Raw genomic sequence first — 18,639 nt, forward strand, 5'->3', positions numbered from 1 at the left:
CTTTTTAAAAACTGAATAGTGCTATCTTGAGGCTTCCCCAGTGGCCTAGTGGTAAAGAATCCACCTGCAATTCAGGAGACACGAGTTTGATCCTTAGGTTGGGAGGATTCCCTGGAGGAGGAAATGGCAACCCATGCCAGTATTCTTGCCTAGAGAATCCCATGGAAAATGGAGATTGGTGGGCTGCAGTCCAGTGGTCACAAAGAGTTGGACATGACTGAGTGAGCATGCACATACAGAGTGCTATCTCAGTGTGATTTTAATTGCATTTTTTAATGATTTGTGGTTTTGAGCACTTTGCAAGTCTTTGCCACCTGTATATCTGTTTCTGTGCTGTTTCACTTCTTATTTGCTATTTTTTAATATGCATTATGACAGTTTCCCGATTCATTTACAAATAAGACACTGAAACAGCAAAGACGTGTGGAATTTTATTCTTTCTTAAATGAGTAACATTTGCCATATGGAATCATTGTTTTTAATACAGGCAGGATATTTCCTCATTTTTCTTCAAATTTTCTGAGTTATGCACAATGTCATGACCACATCCCACACATATTTAAGATCAATCTGCCTTATAAACATGACCTCCATTACTTAAACCCAGGTATTCAATAATACAACAAATGTAGTCTTACTTTATAGTGTTTCCCAATCACCACTAATTTGGAATGTGGTCAGAGAAGGAGCTGAAAATTTCTTTGTATGTGTGTTTGTATTTGGCTGTGCCATGTGGCCTGTGGGATCTTAGTTTCCTAACCAGGGATGGAACCCGCACCCCCTGCATGGAAGCATAGAGTCTTTTTTTTTTTTTTTTTTTTTTGAACTTTCTATTTTGTAGTAGAGTATAGCTGATTAAGAATGTTGTGATAGTTTCATGTGAACAGTGAAGGGACTCAGCCATACAGTATACATGTATCCATGCTCCCCCAAACTCCCCTCCCATCCAGGCTGCCACATGACATTGAGCAGAGTTCCTTGTGCTATAGAGTAGGGCCTAACTGTCCTGAAAGTGTGAAGCCACTGGACTGCCAGGGAAGTCCTGTGGAGCTGAAAAATTCTACCCAAGTTCCCCCAGGCTTTTGGTGGAAAACTACACATATGCAGGAGGAGACTTTACAAGGCCAGGCAGGCAACAGGTCGGGGCACCATGACCTGACTGGAGGCTCAGAGGCCTCAAAGACATAACTTACTGACCAGAGGGGAGGCATGTCCCTGAACACACTGGGGCATCCCTGGAAACCCTCACTGGCCTCACCTTTTTAGCGTCCGGGTATCTGAGTGGTCATGCTATTCTGAGTTGCCCCGTCTGACTCACTGGTTACTTTGCAAGGGCTTCTTACACCAAGCTCTCCAAAACTCTTTATCTCTCCCTTTCTGTAACTGTTGACTATTTGCAACTGCTTTCACCTTCTGTGGATCTCACCACGTTTGGCTGCTTTTCCAGACACTTGGACTTCAGGGCTACTACTCACTCCTGTTTGGGGCAGTGTCTCATAAGAACTGAGGTGGGAGTGTATAGGGCAGGGGCCTGGGGCATGCACTCTTCGCTCTGTACCTTAGGAGGGACATGTATCAAGTCTGGGGACACCTGTGATCTAAGGTTGTATCTCAGGAGGAGGAATACGGGTACAGTGGTAATGGAGGAGCACAGTAGAGACTGCCAGATCCAAAATGTCAGTTGGGGAGGCTGGGATGGTACAGGGGCCGCAGGAGACACCTAGCATGTGTCTGCCCATTGTGGAGAGGCACAAAGGACCCTCTGTGCTGAATCCTTGCTTCTCCCTCTAAAATCACCAAAGGCTAGGCCCTGCCCAGAGTTCCTGGCAGTTCTGCCCCTGGAGGCTTCTGAGGGAGGCAGCGCAGTTCATGGGGATCCACAGGCTCTCCAACTTACCCAGTAGTACCCCACATCCGCCACTCATGCATCCAGTGGTGGCTCAGTCGCTCAGTTGTGTCCAACTCTTTGCAACTCTATGGGCTGCGGCATGCCAGGCTTCCCTGTCCTTCCCTTGTCCTGTCAGAGAAACCCGTGTCCATAATTTTGGTGCGCCCTGGTAACAGCATGCACAAATTGGGATTCTGCCTCTGAAGTGAAAAAGCAGGATTCAGCCTCTGAGTCAAAAATCCCATATTTGGTCTCTGGAGCCAACTAGGGACTCATTAAGTAACTGGATTATCTAGGATAAATCATATTGTATATTGGTGCTTCCCAGGTGGTGGCGCGAGTGGTAAAGAATCCACCTGCCAATGCAGGTGGTTTGAACCCTGAGACAAGAGTTCGATCCCTGGATCAGGAAGATCCCCTGGAGAAGGGCATGGCTACCCAGTCCAGTATTCTTGCCTGGAGAATGCCATGGACAGAGGAGCCTGGCCGGTTACAGTCCACGGGGTCGCAGAACCGGACACGACTGAAGCGAATGAACACACACATATGAGCTGGCTGTTTCATGGAGTCTGAAATAGTATCTTTTCGCCAACAAGCAAAGCCTCTCCCTCCTTTGAGGTATAAGAACCACTGTCCAGCGTTCCTCCTTAGTCCTTTTAGCTTACGTGTGTGCTCAGTCGCCTCCGACTCTTCGCGACTCCTTGGACTGTAGTCCGCGCCAGGCCCCTCTGTACATGGGATTTCCCAGGCAAGAATAACTGGAGTGGGTTGCCCTTTCCGTCTCCAGGGGATCTTCCCGACCCAGGGATCGAAGCCTGCACTGGTTGGCCGATTGTTTACCACTGTGCCACCTGGGAGTGGATGCCACGGTCCCTCAGGAGGTTGCAAAACCAATGCTTCAGATGAACAATAACTCCCTTCACTGCCCCTCTAGAGCGCAGAAACCCAGAAGAGGGCATGCCGAGAAGCTTCCATTAAGAGGCAAAGACCAATCAGAGCGAGGGATTCCTGCGCCCGCGTATCGCTTTGGGGCGGGACTTCCGGCGTCCTCGTTGGGGCAGTGATTTTTTCGCGCCCGTTGGGTCCTTTCCGGCTGTAGACCGTTGTGTCGGGATCTAGGTGACCGCACCAAGAGGGTCCGAGAGGAGAGCCTGTACCCACTGCACAGAGCCAGATCTGAGACTCGGCGACGCCGCCCGGGGTGACCCGCTCTAGGCCCAGGAGAGGCCCTGCTGTGCCCGAGTTCTCAGGCCGCTTCCGGACCCGCTCCGGCCAGAGTCCGATGGCGGCGGCGGCGGCGCTGAGGGACCCGCCTCAGGTAAACGCTCGATCTCCGGGCCTGCACCGCCCTCACCCCACCAGACACTAAAGCTCCGAGCGCGAGGCTCCAGCTCAAGCGCCCGCAGCCGCGGGATCGAGGACGGTGGAGCGGTCGTGGGTGGGGCCCTGTGTCTGACAGCGTGATGGCTCGTGGGAGAGGATGACAGGCGGAGGGGACCCCCGGGCGCAGAGGCTGGGAGGTCGGACCGAGGCAGGAGGATGGGGAAACCTGGGTCCGTCTTATGTGTGCAGTAAACAGGAGTGTGAGGTGAAATCAGGCCTGGCCTGGCAGAGAGAGGTTGTTCCTTTATTCTGAGGGACTTGGGAACCATGGAGAGTTTTGAATGGACAAGGAGCACTGTCAGGGCTTTAAATGTTTTCAAAAACCTACTCCGAGAAGGAACGTACTGGAATAGGGTGACAGAGAAAGACACAGGAAGTTGAGTCTTCGTCTAAGGTCTCAGGATCTGATAAGAGGCAGCACTGAGGACTGAAGCGCAGAGGTTAGTTAGGTTGACGTCACTAGGTTCCAGTGCCAGGTGGGGATACAGGCGAGGTGATACACATTGAGCCCAGCCATGGTTGCCTTCCTTTCCCCCCAGGTCCTGAAGGTTGAAAAGGCACATATGGAACCTACCTAAAGCAGGAGAGGATGTCCCAGCCCCTCTCTGGTTCTGGGTGGCTAATACTGAAACAAAGTTCAGAGAGAAAGTAGGCAGTGCTTCAGAACAGCATTCAGGACTTCCCTAGGTATGGGAGCCCTCAGAGTTCTGGGATAATACTAGATCATGTTTGATTTTGTTAAGCATGCTCTGGATGTCATGTTCCAGGTACATAGGTGAGTCCACAGAGATGCCTGTGATGTGGGGCAGGGTGGTGGGAGAGCTGCGAGAGTGCAACTGTGGGGTCTGAAGATGTGAAGGAGTTTTGGTCAGCTGATGTGCACATCAACAGGAAGTGCGAGTTGAGGGCCCACAGGCCCTAGTGCTGGGGACTTAAGGGTAACAACGAGACCATGTTTGGCTGTGTCTTAGAGGCACAATGTGGGAGTCCTCAGGGGAATTACCTGGTGGGAGGGATGGGGCCCTGTAAGCCAGGCCCAGAGTTTAGGTGGAGTTTATCCCTCCTGGGCACCGCCTTTTGTAGCTGAGGGCTCAACCGTGATTAACAGGACAGTGAAGAGAGATCAGGCATCATTGGCACCAGCCCCTGAGTGGACGAACTCTGGGGGAGGATGACTGGAATAGATGTGTGAGATGAATTGTGGGTTTTCAGAGAGAGAATGTTTATGGTTTCAGCTATCTCATTCATGACAGGGTGGTGTGACCTTTGAGGACGTTGCCCTGTCCTTTAGTTGGAAGGAATGGAAGCTCCTTGATGCGGCTCAGAGACGCCTGTACCATGATGTGATGCTGGAGAATTATGCACTTATATCCTCACTGGGTAAGACTGTCACCCTCCCCACCTGACTTGGGCTAGGCTCTGTATCTTGCCTCACCCTCCTTTCCTCAAGGGGTGCTCTGTTCAAACACATGCACCTTGGGCACTGTTTGTTTCCTCGGCTTTCTGGTTAGTTGTTTCGATAGGTAGAGCTGGGTTGTTTGCACTGCCCTTGTCTCGCCTTGTAGCCCCAATTATTATTTCCAAAAAGAAGGAAATATTACTGTTTTCCTTTACAGGGTCATTGTAAGAATTAAATGAGATACTGATATAGTTTCAATACTAATAATTGAATAAGCGTAGGGATTTCTGTACTCAATCCTCATATGGATATATTTGAAGTCAGCAATCTTGCAGTGAGGCTAATGGATTGCATCTTCCTTCCCTTTTCCCTGACCAGGTGGTGTATCCAGATCCATGGCACTTCTGTGTCCCTGGTTTTGTTCCCTTTTATTATCTCACATTTCCTCATGTCTCTGTATGCCAAGAGTTGAAGGCATTGTCATGGTCATAACCTGGATCATGGGCTGTTTTTCAAGGATATCATTTATGGTTCTGTCTGTAGTCTTTAGATCTCTTTTTTCCTTTTCTCTTATTGAGTTATAATTAACAGTACTGTATACATTTAAAGTGTACAGGGAGTTTCCTGATGGTCCTGTTATTAGGATTAGTTCTTTCATTCCTGTGACCTGGGTTCAATTCCTGTTTGGGGAACTGAGATCCCACAAACCTTGAGGTGGTGAACTCTGGGGGAGGATGACTGGAATACATGTGAAGACGTGAACTGAATTGTGGGTTCTCAGAGAATGCTTATGGTTTCATCTATCTCATTCATGACAGATGGTGTCATGAATGAAGACAGCCAAAAAATAAAAAAAAAAAGTATACAGTGTTATGATTTTATATATACACACACATATTATGAAATGAGGACTATAATAAAGTTAATTAACATATCCGTTTCCTGATATATTTACCTTTTTCATATGTGTGAGAACACTTAGATCTACTCTCTTAGCACAATACAGCATTATTAACTATAGTCTCTGTGCTATATTAGATCCCCAGAGCTTATTCACCTTATAACCAACCACCATTTTCTGTAGACCTGAGCCCCCATTCTTTGTTTCTGTGGTTTCAACTCTCTTTTTCAAGATTCCATATATAAGTGATACCATACAGTATTTGGGCTTCCCTGGTGGCTCAGATGGTAAAGAATCTGTCTGCAATGCAGGAGCCCTGGGTTTGATCCCTGGGTTGGAAAGATCCCCTGGAGAAGGAAATGGCTACCCACTCCAATATTCTTGCCTGGAGAATTCCATGGACAGAGGAGTCTGGTGGGCTGTGGTCCATGGGGTCACAAAGAATTAGACATGACTGAGCGACTTTCATTCATTCAGTCATACAGTATTTGTTTTTCTCTGGCTTATTTTACTTTGTGTTAAGCCCTCCAGGTTCAGCAATGCATGCTTTCCTTTTTTATGGCTGAGTGATAACTCCATTGTGTATAAATACCAGACTATCCATTTATTCGTATACAGATACAGGCAAGGCAAACCTCACAGATACTGCAGGTTTGGTTCCAGACCACCACAATAAAAAGTGAGTATGACCCTAAAGCAAGTGACAAAGCTTTGCTTCCCAGTGAATGTAAGTGTTACGTTCACGCCGTGCAGTAGCCTAAGTGTGCAATAGCGTTATATATAAAACGACAACAAATATACTTTAGTTAAAAAGAAGTCTTCATTGCTAGAAAAATGTTAACTGTCATCTGAGCTGTATCTTTTTGCTCATGGAGGGTCTTCCCTTAATTTTGACTGATCGAGGTGCTGATTAATCAGGTTGCGGAAGGCTGGGGTGGCTATGGCAATTTTTTCACATAAGATGATGAAATTTCTCGCATGGATGGACTCTTCCTTTCATGAATGATTCTCTGTAGTATGGAATGCTGTTTGATAGCATTTTACACACAGTAGAAATTGTTTCAAGGTTGGAATCAATCTTGTCAAACCCTACTGCTGCTTTATCAACTAAGTTTATGTAATATTCTAAATCCTTTATTATCATTCCAACATTCTTCACAGCATTTTCACCAGTATACTCCATCTCAAGAAGTCATTTTCTTTTCTCATCTGTTAAAGTTTTGTTCTGAGATTGCAGCAATTCAGTTCTCTTCTAGCTCCATGCTAATTCTAGTTCTCTTGTATTTTCCACCACACCTACAGTTACTTCCTTCACTGAAGTCTTGAACCCCTCAAAGTCACCCATGAGAGTGGTCTTCAAACAACTTTTCTCCAGATCCTGTTAGGGTTGATATTTTGATCTTTTCCCATGATTCATAAATATTCTTAATGGCATCTAGAATGATGAATCCTTTCCAGAAGGTTTTCAATTTACTTGACCTGGATATATTAGAGGAATCAGGCCTTCCCAAGTGCTCAGTGGTAAAGATTCCAAGTGCCAACGTAGGAGACATGGGTTTGATCCCTGGATTGGGAAGATCCCCTGGAAAAGGAAATGGCAACGCACTCTAGAATTCTTGCCTGGGAAATCCCATGGAAAGAGGAGCCTGATAGGCTACAATCCACGGGGGTCAAAAAAGAGTCAGATGTGACTTAGAGACTAAACAACAAGAACAATTAGAGGAATTCTTATCTATGGTGTCTATAGCCTTATGAAATGTATTTCTTAAGGTTGGCAGTCTAGTCTACTTGATCCATGGGCTACAGAATGGATGTTGTCATACTAGGCATGAAAACAACATTAATGTACATCTCCATCAGAGCTCTTGGGCGACTGGGTACATTTTCAGTGAACAGTAATATTTTGAAAACAATCTTTTTTTCAGAGCAGTAGGTCTCAACAGTAGTCTTAAATTATTCAGTAAACCATGTTATAAATATATGCGCTGTTATCTAGGCTTTGTTGTCCCGTTTATAGAGTATATGAAGAGTAAATCTAGCATAATGCTTAAGGGCCCAAGATTTTCATAATGATAAAGGAGCATTGGCTTCAACATCTAGTCACCAACTGCATTAGCCCCTAACGAGAGACTTTAGCTTGTCCTTTGAAGCCAGGCATTGACTTCTCTCTCACTGTGAAAGTCCTAGATGACATCTTCTTGCAGCATAAGACTATTGCATCTACATTCAGAATCTGTTGCTTAGTGTCGCAGTGTTTATTCATTAGCTTAGCTAGATCTTTTGGATAACTTTGGTACAGCTTCTACATCAGCATTTGCTGCTTCACCTTGTGCTTCTGTGTTATGGAGACAGTTTCTTTCCTTGAACCTCATGAACTAACCTGAGCTAGCATCAAACTTTTTTTTTTTTTTGCAGTTTCTCACTTCTCTCAGTCATCACAGAATTGGAGAGGGTTAGGGATTGACTCCCTTAGGCTTTGGCTTAGGGAACGTTATGCCTGGCTTGATCTGGTATTGTTGTTCAGTCACTAAGTTGTGTCTGACTCTTTGCGACCCAGTGGACCGTAGCACACCAGGCTCCTCTGTCCTCCACTGTCTCCGGGAGTTTGCTCAAACTCATGTCCATTGAGTTGGTGATACCACCCGACTATCTCCTCCTGTGTTGCCTCCTCCTCCTCCTGCCTTCAGCCTTTCCCAACATCAGCGTCTTTTCCAATGAGTCAGCTCTTTGAATCAGATAACCAGAGTATTGGAGCTTCGACATTGGTCTTCCCATTGAATATTCAGGGTTGATTTCCTTTAGGATTGACCAGTTTCCTCTCCTTGCAGTCCATCTGACTCTCAAGAGTCTTCTGCAGCATCACAGTTCCAAAGCATCAATTCTTTGGCATTCAGCCTTCTTTATAGTCCAACTCTCATATCCATACATGACTGCTGCAAAAAATGTAGCTTTGACGATACAGACCTTTGTTGGCAAAGTGATGTCTCTGCTTTTTAATTAATATGCTATCTAGGTTTGTTATAACTTTCCATTCAGGGAACGAGTGTCTTTTAATTTCATGGCTGCAGTCACAATCTACAGTGATTTTGGAGCCCAAGAAAATAAAATCTGTCACCACTTCCACATGTCCCCCCTTTGATTTGCCATGAAGTGATGGGACCAAATGCCATGATCTTAGTTTTTTGAATGTTGAGTTTTAAGCTAACTTTTCACTTTCCTCTTTGACCCTCATCAAGAGGCTCTTTAGTTCCTCTTCACTTTCTGCCATTAGAGTTGGGGCTCACTATTCTGTTCCATTGATCTATGTGTCTTTTTTTTATGCCAGTACCCTAATATGTCGATTACTGTAGCTTTGTACTACTCTGAAATCAGGAAGTATGATGCCTCTCGCTTTGTCCTTCTTTGTCAAGATTGCTTTTGCTATTTGGAATTTTTGTGGTTCCCTATGAATTTTAGGATTGTTTGTTTCTGCGGAAATGTCTTTGGAATTTTGATATGGATTGTTTTCTATCCGTAAATTGCTCTTGGTAAAATTAACAATATTAATTCTTGAAATCCTAGAACACTGGATATCTTTTCATATATTTATGTCTTCTCCACTTTCTTTCATCATTGTCATATAATTTTCAGAATATAAATTTCTCAACTCCTAGGTTAAATTTATTCCTGAATATTTTGTTTTTGATTCTATTTAAAATAAGGTTGTTTTCTTAATTTTCTTTTCAGACAGTTTTTACATTCGTGTATATAAATGCAACTGTAACCAATTTGTATATTGGGGTTGTTTTTTGTGTTTTTTTTGGTCCTGCAACTTTACTGAATTCATTTAGTAGGGTAGAATTGTGGGATTTCTACATATAAGACTGCGCTACCTACAAACAGTTTTGCTTCTTCTATTCTTGCTGTTAAAGTGCTGGACTCAATATGCCGGCAAATTTGGAAAGCTCAGCAATGGCCCCAGGACTGGCAAAAGTCAGTTTTTATTCCTATCCTAAAGAAGGACAATGCCAGAGAATGTTCAAACTACTGTACAGCTGTGGTTATTTCACACACTAGCAAGGTAATGGTCAAAATCCTTCAAGCTAGGCTTCAACAGTATGTAAACTGAGAATTTACAGATGTACAAGTTGGATTTACAAAAGGCAGAGGAACCAGAGGTCAACTTGCCAACATTCATTGGATCGTAGACAAAGTAAGGGAATTCCAGAAAAACATCTACTTCCGATTCATTGACTATGCTAAAGCCTTTGACTATGTGAATCAGAACAAAGTCTGGGAAATTCTTAAAGAGATGGGAGTACCAGACCACCTTACCTGTCTCCTGAAAAACCTGTATTCCGGTCAAAAAGCAACAGTTGAACCAGACATACAGCAATAGACTGGTTCAAAATTGGGAAAGGAGTATGATGAGGCTATATACTGTCACTCTCTTTATTTGACATATATGCAGAGTATCTCATGCAAAATTCCAGGCTGGATGAATCACTGGCTGGAATCAGGATTGCCTGCAGAAATATCAGCAACATCAGATATGCGGATAATACCACCCTAAGGGCAGAAAGTGAAGAGGAACCTCTTGATGAAGGTGAAAGAGGACAATGGAAAAGCTGGCTTAAAACTCAGCAATCAGAAAGCTAAGATCACGGCATCTGGTCCTATCACTTCATGGCAAATAGACGTGAAAACAATGGAAACAGTGACAGACTTTGTTTTCTTGGGCTCCAAAATCACTGCAAATGGTGACTGCGGCCATGAAATTTAAAGACCCTTGCTTCTTGGAAGAACAGCTTTATGACAAACCTAGACAGCATACTAAAAAGTAGAAACATCACTTTGCCGACAAAGGTCCGTACAGTCTAAGCTATGGTTTTTCCAGTAGTCATGTATAGATGTGAGAGTTGGACCGTAAAGAAGGCTGAGCACCGAAGAATTGATGCTTTCAAATTGTGGTGCTGGAGAAGACTCTTGAGAGTCAGTTGGACTGCAAGGAAATCAAACTAGTTTGTCCTAAAAGAAATCAACCCTGGATGTTCATTTGAAGGACTGATGCTGAAGCTGAAGCGCTGGTACTTAGGCTACCTGGTGCAAAGAACCAACCCATTGGAAAAGACCCTGATGCTGGGGAAGATTGAGGGCAAGAGGAGAACGGGGCAACAGAAGATGAGCTGGTTGGATGTCATCACCAACTTTTTGGACATGAGTTTGAGCAAATTTGGGGAGATAGTGAAGGATGGGGAAGCCTGGTGTGTTGAAGTCCCAGGGGTGGCCCAGAGTCGGATGGGACTTAGGAACTGAACAATGATATCAATTCTGGTTTGAATGCCTTTTCTTTCTTTTTTCCCTACTTACTCTGCTAGGGCTTCCTGTACTGTGTTGAATAAAAACAGAAGTGATGGGCATCCTCATCTTGTTCCTGACGATAGAGGAAAACCTTTTTAGCTTTTGAGTGTTGAATATAATGTTGTTGTTGTTGTTGTTGTTGTTGTTGTTGTTTAGTCATTGATTTGTGTCTGACTCTTTTGTGACCCCATGGACTGTAGCCCACCAGGCTCCTCTGTCCTTGAGATTTCCCAGGCAAGAATACTGGAGTAGGTTGCCATTTCCTTCTTCAGGGACTCTTCCTGATTCAGGCATCAAAACTGTTTCCTGCTTGGCAGGCAGATTCTTTACCACTGGGCCACCTGAGAAGCCCTGAATGTGATGTTAGCTGTAGGCGTATCAGATGTGTTGCGGTACATTCCTTCTATATCTAACTTGTTGAGAGTTTTTATCTTGAAAAGATATTGAATTTTATCAAATGCTTTTTCAGCATGTATAGATATGATTATGGTTTTTATCTTCCATTCTGATAATGTGTTTGTCACATTTTTTGATGTTGCACATGATGTTTAACCATCTTAGCATCCCCGGGATACATCCTCCTTAATTGTGATGTATGATCTTTTTAATGTGCTGTTGGATTTGATTTGCAAGTATTTTGTTGAAGAGTTTTGTATCTATGTTTATCAGGGGTATTGTCCTATAATTTTCTTCTCTTGTGTTATGCTTAAGTAGCTTTGATATCAGAGTAATGCTGTTTTCATAAAATGAACTTGGACGTGTTCCTGCTTCAAGTTTTTGGAAGACTTTTGAAGGATTAATGTTAAGTCTTTAAATATTAAGTGGGTTTCTCAGTGATTCTGTCTAGTCCTGAACTTTGCTTTGTTGGAGATTTTTTTATTAGTGATTACATCTCCTTACCAGGTACAGATCTGTTCAGATTTTCTATTTCTTCATGATTTAGTTTTGGTTGGTTTTATGTTTATAGGAATGTTATTCATTTCTTTAGGTTATCTAATTTGTTGGTGAAAAAATGTTCATTGTAATTTCTTCTGATTGATTGTATTCCTGCAGTATCAGTTGTGATATCTCCTCTTTTATTTCTGACTGTGAGTCTTCGCTCCTCATAATCTAACTAAAGGCCTTATGTCTTTTAAGAAACTGACTCGTGGGAATTCCCTGGTGGTCCAGTGGTTAGGACTCTGTACTTTCATTCCAGGAGGCCCGGGTTTGATCCTCGGTCAGGGAACTAAGATTCTTCAAGCCACATGGTGTGGCCCAAAACAAACAAACAAAAAAAAACCCTTTTAGTTTCATTGAAGTTTTCTATCATATTCCTAGTCTCTATTTCATTTTTTTGCTCTGATGTTTGTTATTTGCTTATTTCTGATAATTTTAATCTTAGTTCTTCTTCTCATGTCTTGAGGTATAAGCATACGTTGTTTATTTGAGATCGTTCTTTTATTCTTAATGTAGGCATGTATTGCTCTAAACATTCCTCTTACAATTGCTTTTCCTTATCCCACAAATTTTGATGTGTTATGTTTTCATTTTTATTTGTCTAAATATGTTTTTTGGGTTTTTTTGTTTGTTTGTTTTAACTTCTTATTTAACCCATAGGTCATTCAGGAGCGTGTCACTTAAATTCCAATATTTGTGAATTTTACAGGTTTCTTCCTGTTAATGATTTCTAGTTTCATACCATTGTAGTTTGAAAAGATACTTGATACGATTTTCATCTTTGTGAATTTTTTAGTATTTGATTTTTGACCCAACATGTGATGTCTCCTAGAGAATGATACATGCACTCGAGAAGAATGTGTATTCTGCTATAATTGGATAGCGTCTTTTGTACATGTCTATTAGGTCTGTTTGGTCTTAGGTGCAGTTCAAGTCCAATGTTTTCTTACCCAGAGTGGGATATTGAACCCTTAATATTATTGCAGCTATCTATTTCTACCTTCAGATTTGTTAATATTGGCTTTATATATTTAGATGCTCCAATATTGGGTACATATGTATTTGAAATTTTTATCCTCTTGATGAATTGCTTGCTTTATCGTTACGTAATGACCTCCTTTGTCTCTTGTGACAATTATTTACTTAAAGAGTATCTCATCTGACATAGTATGATTACCCTGCTTGTTTTTTTTAATCCCTGCTTTTGAAAAATATGTATTTTTCTATTTATTTTTAATGTGGTGGATCTGTCTTGCTGCGTGGTCTTTTTCTCTAGTTGTGGTGAGTGGGGGCTGTTCTCATTGCAGTACAAAGGCTTCTCATTGTAGAGTATGAGCTCTAGGTGCATGGGCTTCAGAGGTTGTGGCTCATGGGTTCACCAGTTGCAGCTCCTGGACTCTAGAGCACAGGCTTAGTAGCTGTGGCACCCATGGGCTTAGTTCCTCTGCAGCATGTGGGATCTTCCCAGACCAGGGATCAAACCTGTGTCTCCTGTATTGGCAGGTGGACTCTTTACTAGTAAGCCACTAAGGAAGCCCCATACGGGGTCTTAATTGTGGCTCATGGGGTCTTCATTGTTACATGCAAGATCTTTTGTGTTTCATTTGCACGTTTGTGCACAGAGTTGCCCCTTCCAGTAAAGTGAATGTGTACCTCATCAGCATTTCTTTCCATTCAGGCTTCTGGAGTGGAGAGAAGAAAGCTGAGACTTCCTTTGAACAGAGTGTTTCTGTGGCAGTGTCACAGGCCAGGACTTCCAAGGAACCTTCCTCTTCTCAGAAGACTCACCCCTGTGAAGTGTGTGGTCCAGTCTTGAGAGGCATTTTCCATTTGGCTGAGCAGCAGGGAACACAACACAGCAAGAAATTACTGAAGTGTAGGGCATGTGCAAAAGGATTTTCTTTCAGTACAGACCTTCAGCAGCACCAGGAGCAGCACAAGCAAGAAAAACCACCCATAATCAGCGTGGACAGGTCTTCATTTGTGAAGAGCTCCAATTTCCTTGTGTCAGGAGAGCCTCTAACCAGCAAGGAAGTTGGAGATGACTTCAGAAGCACCTCAGAACATCTGAAGCAACAGGCCAGTCACACTAGGGAGAAGCCAAATACAGTCACCCACTGCATGGAAAATTTACAAAGCAAAAAAAGTCATTGTACCAGGGGAGAATGCAAGAAAGCCATCAGTCCCAAACACACACTTGTTCAGGACCACAGTGCCTGCCCTGAAAGACAACGTTTTGTGTGCAGTAAATGTGGGAAAAAATTCAAGTATAAATCCTCATTTATTGTGCACCAGAAAGCCCACACTGGTGACAGGCTTTATGAGTGTGGTGACTGTGGAAAATCTTTCAGAGGAAGCTCAGCCCTCATTCAACATCGAAGAATTCATACTGGGGCAAGACAGTACAAGTGCAGCAAATGTGGGAAATCCTTTAGCCAAGAATTTGTCCTCATTTATCCTCAGAGGAGTAACACTGGAGAAAATTGCCACGTGTGCTATCATTGTGCACAGTCTTCTGGCCATAGCTCCATCTTTATTCAACAACGGACAGTTCACACTGGAGAAATCAGTTATGAATGCACTGAGTGTAAGAAGTCCTTTAAACGAAAATCTGATGTAATTGAACACTGGAGGGTTCATACAGGAGAAAGGCCTTATGAGTGCAATGAATGTGGGAAATCTTTTACTTCTAACTCTGCCCTCCATTATCATCAGAGAGTTCACACTGGAGAAAAGACTCATAAATGTGGGGAATGTGGAAAGTCTTTTACCTCTAGCTCTGGCCTGCGTTATCATCAGAGAATTCACACAGGAGAAAGGCCATATGAGTGTACTGATTGTGGGAAGTCTTTTACCCAAATAAATCACCTCATTATACACCGAAGAATTCACACAGGAGAAAGGCCTTATGAGTGCAGTGAATGTGGGAAATCCTTTAGCCATAAATCTTACCTGTCTCAACACCAGAGAGTTCACACTGGAGAAAGGCCTTTTGAATGTAATGAATGTGGAAAATCTTTTACCTCTGGTTCTGCCCTCTGTTATCATCAGAGAGTTCACACAGGAGAAAAACCTTATGAGTGCACTGACTGTGGGAAATCCTTTACCAATGGACCAATACTCATCCGACACCGTAGAGTTCACACAGGAGAAAGGCCTTATGAGTGCAATGAGTGTGGGAAATCCTTTACCCAAAGAAATCATCTCAACATACACCAGAGAGTTCACACAGGAGAAAGGCCTTATGAGTGCAGCGAATGTGGAAAATGTTTTACCTCTGGCTCTGCCCTTCGTTATCATCAGAAAATTCACATTGGAGAAAGGCCTTATGAGTGCAGTGAATGTGAGAAGTCTTTTACCTCTAACTCTGCCCTCCGTTGTCATCAGAGAGTTCACACAGGAGAAAGGCCTTTTGACTGCAGTGAATGTGGGAAATCTTTTAGGGATAGTTCCCAGTTGAATCAACACCAGAGGGTTCACACTGGAGAAAAGCCTTATGAATGTACGGATTGTGGGAGATCCTTTAGCCAGAATTCATACCTCTCTAAACACCGGAGAGTTCACACTGGAGAAAGGCCTTATGAGTGCAGTGAATGTGAGAAGTCTTTCACTTCTGTCTCTGCCCTTGGCTATCATCAGAGAGTTCACACTGGAGAACGGCCTTATAAGTGCAGTGACTGTGGGAAATCTTTTACCAATAGCTCGATACTCGTTCGACATCGGAGAGTTCACACAGGAGAAAGGCCTCATGAATGTAGTGACTGTGGGAAATCCTTTACCCAAAGAATTCACCTCATTATTCACCGTCGAGTTCACACAGGAGAAAGGCCTTATGAATGCAGTGAATGTGGGAAATCTTTCACCTCTCGTTCCACCCTTCATTATCATCAGAGAGTTCACACAGGAGAAAAGCCGTATGACTGCCTCAAATGTGGGAAGTCTTTTAGCCGAAAATCTAACCTCTCTCAGCATCAGAGAATTCACACTGGAAAAAGGCCTTAGATGTATAAGAAATATATAGTTTCATTGTTCAGTGTAATGACACTGGACCAAACTGTGAGACACTAATTGCCTCATAAATCCAAACACCAAGAATAAAGAGAATCTTCATCATAATTTCACTTATATGGGAAGCACATGTAACTGTGTTGCACACTAATCTGCTCTTGATAGATTTACATCACTTCCAGTGTCTGTCACGATATCCATTTCACCTCTAACCTGGCAGGTCTCCATAGTATGCATCAGTCACTACCCCAGCACGCTCAGGGAAGCGTACTCTGTTCTCTGATTTGTTGAAGGAAATTAGGATTAGCCTAAATAAACCCTTGGAATGTCTTCATTCCCTTTCTGAGCAGCTTTTGCATGGCCCTGATGCAGTATCGGCCCAGAGAACATCAAGAGTTCATCTGGCAGCTTGCAGAGAAGGACCTCCATTTTCAGGGACATGATGTTCTGAATATACTAGTGATGAATTTTTCTAGCTTCCGAGTCACCAATTAAGAATTGCCAGCCACTGCTGGCAGATCTGCCTGACCATTGCTTTGGTTTCTACAATAACAAATACTTTACTGTTTAAGTCCTCCTTAATCTTGGTGTTCCATTTACCATGTCATCTGTTTTATAAACAGAATTGGGCTGTACAAGCATGAAGAGGTGTGCAACCTTCATGGGCATATCAAATTTTCTGTGCATCAGAGTAGATTACAGAGGCAGAAATTAGCTTACTATTTTTTGCCAAATTTGCATTTCTGCCCACAGTCTCCTGTGAAAGACTGCAGGACTTTCTTGTCCTCATTTCAGGCCTGGATGCTATGATGAGTTTCAGGAGACTTAGATCACACTGAGGAGGGGTCATCTGTGACAACATAACTGCTTCTGGCAGCAGCATAAATATTTTCCCTTGTTCACAGGGGATGTCAGCAGAGCTGAGGGGAATTTCTTCCCCAGGTCCTACCAAGAGTGAGGCAGGCAAAAAAGAATAAATATAGAAAAAAGGAGAATCTCATCCACAAATGTATTTGTGACCCAGGCCACTTTCCTATTGACTCAGGTGGAAGGTCATTCATTGCACAATCTATTTGCTGTCTTTGAGGTAAAACTGATCCACAAAGGGCCTGAGAAAGTGGAATGAATATAGAATTGCCAAACCTACTTTCCAGAAAGTTGGACATAGAGGTTTGTTTTTTGTTGTTGATTTTAATCGTGAGCCATTTCAAAAGCTATTTGATGAGTTCTGACATATGTATGGAAGTAAAACCATCATCATAGTCATGGTAATGACTATGTTACTGTATATTTATCTCATGACCTTTTATACTCTCTTTCCTCGCCCTTCACAAGCCTCCATGTAACCATTGATTTATGTTCCATTATAATAGATAACTTTTGCATTTTCTAGAATTCATATGATGGGAATTTACTCTTTCTCCTGCTTTTATTTAAGTTGCCTAAATACTTGAAGAGTCATCAATAATGTATGAGCAGCTCATACTTTTTTTTTTCTAAGAAATATTCTTGTTTTTGAATATACCACTATTATCCTTTCTTTTGTTTATGAACATTTGAAGTTTTTCTAATTTTTGACTATTGAAAAAGAAAGCTGGTAAAACATTTGTGTATAATTCTTTATGTGGGTATATGTTTCATTTATCTTTACTTCAATAACTCAGAGTGCAAAGTGTGAATGATAAGATAGGTGGGTGTTAAACAAATTTTGATCTGAACTAATTATACCTTTTCTTCTGTTTTTGGTCACATTGTATGGCTGTGGGATCGTAATTTCCCAATCAGGGATTGAACCTGGTCCCTGAGCAGTGAACACCTGGAGTCCTAACCACTGGACTGCCTGGGAATTTTTGTGTTTTTCATTCTTAGCAGCAGTGTTTGAAAGGTCCATTTCCTCTTGTATCCTAGTGAATACTTCATTTGGTCAGTCTTTTTTTTTTTTTTTCCTCTTAAGGAAGCTGTCACTTTAATATATTGTACATATATATATATATATCTTTCTCCATAAATGGGGTAGAGGATAACCTTCCAGGATATTAGTGATTTTATTAGGAATATGTTTATCTTTATTTTTTTAATTGTTATTTTTTTCTGATCAGTTATTCTTAATTTTAACCCTTTTGGTAAGTTTGTCATACTATCACACTGTTGTTTTGTTTGCATTTCGCTAAGGATTCATGATCATTTTTCAGATATGTATTTGCTATCTCTATATCTTTAGTGGAATGTTCATATTTGCCGCCTAGTCTATGAGTTTTGGCTATTTCCTTCCTTTCACAAAAGAACAGTGAAACAGCCAAGTCATACTGGAATTTCACTCACTTTGTGACTTTTTAATTTATGGAGTATTTTAATAATGGAATAATGTGTTCTAATTTTTTCAGTTTTTCTATGCTATGTGCACTGTAACGGACACGTATATCATTCACTTTTAATCTGTGTTACTAATGTACTCTCCATCACTTTCTAAAGTCCAAGCATTTAATAAAACCGCAAACCCTTGCTTAATAGTGTTTGCCCGGTTTCCTGATCTATCATCATTAGGTTTGGGTTGCAGCAGAACTCTAAAGGAAGGGGAACAAGATGGCATCAGAATGAAGAATCTCAGAGCCCAGCTGGGCTGGAAATAGGGCAATAATCAGACTCCCCAAGCCCTGGCTCAGGCAGCCTGGGTTTGAATCCTGATCACAAAACATCATTATGACCCACAGGCAAATGATTCCCCACCTCTGGGCCTCAGTTTCCCCTTGTAAAACAGGTGTAAGATGTGGCTCTACCCAT

At 42.5% G+C, this 18,639-nt stretch overlaps 2 protein-coding genes and 1 non-coding gene across 4 annotated transcripts in view; all 3 read left to right on the plus strand.

Annotated features, from left to right (window-relative positions):
- Positions 1–2,423, plus strand: part of LOC129631243 (zinc finger protein 256-like) — a 29,909-nt gene extending 27,486 nt beyond the window's left edge. The window contains exon 4 of the mRNA XM_055552123.1: positions 2,217–2,423. Coding sequence (XP_055408098.1) covers positions 2,217–2,235 — 19 coding nt within the window. The 3' untranslated portion in view covers positions 2,236–2,423. The remainder of the gene's footprint in view (positions 1–2,216) is intronic.
- Positions 2,424–2,926: 503 nt separating this feature from the next.
- LOC129631237 (zinc finger protein 345-like) lies at positions 2,927–18,366 on the plus strand. Of its 2 annotated transcripts, XM_055552098.1 has the most exons (4): positions 2,927–3,206; positions 4,525–4,651; positions 6,190–6,250; positions 13,529–18,366. In XM_055552098.1, exons 2-4 carry the CDS (start codon positions 4,631–4,633, stop codon positions 15,850–15,852), a joined length of 2,406 nt encoding a protein of 801 aa, XP_055408073.1. In that variant the 5' UTR covers positions 2,927–3,206; positions 4,525–4,630; the 3' UTR covers positions 15,853–18,366. The 2 variants fall into 2 exon arrangements, with proteins under 2 accessions (XP_055408073.1, XP_055408072.1); XM_055552097.1 differs by lacking the exon at positions 6,190–6,250 and having other exon boundaries at positions 2,931–3,206.
- TRNAE-UUC (transfer RNA glutamic acid (anticodon UUC)) lies at positions 12,067–12,139 on the plus strand. Its single transcript has one exon. It is a non-coding gene; the product is annotated as a tRNA-Glu (tRNA).
- Positions 18,367–18,639: the final 273 nt, after the last annotated feature.

Source organism: Bubalus kerabau, chromosome 17, assembly GCF_029407905.1.
Source record: "Bubalus kerabau isolate K-KA32 ecotype Philippines breed swamp buffalo chromosome 17, PCC_UOA_SB_1v2, whole genome shotgun sequence".
NCBI classification, from domain to species: domain Eukaryota; kingdom Metazoa; phylum Chordata; class Mammalia; order Artiodactyla; family Bovidae; genus Bubalus; species Bubalus kerabau.

Excerpts from the sequence above, each read along its gene's own strand:
- LOC129631237 (XM_055552097.1), top strand. The coding sequence starts at position 3,171 with ATGGCGGCGGCGGCGGCGCTGAGGGACCCGCCTCAG. Across the intron at positions 3,207-4,524 it reads CGCTGAGGGACCCGCCTCAG|GGTGGTGTGACCTTTGAGGA; the intron begins GTAAACGCTCGA and ends CATTCATGACAG. Across the intron at positions 4,652-13,528 it reads TGCACTTATATCCTCACTGG|GCTTCTGGAGTGGAGAGAAG; the intron begins GTAAGACTGTCA and ends CTTTCCATTCAG.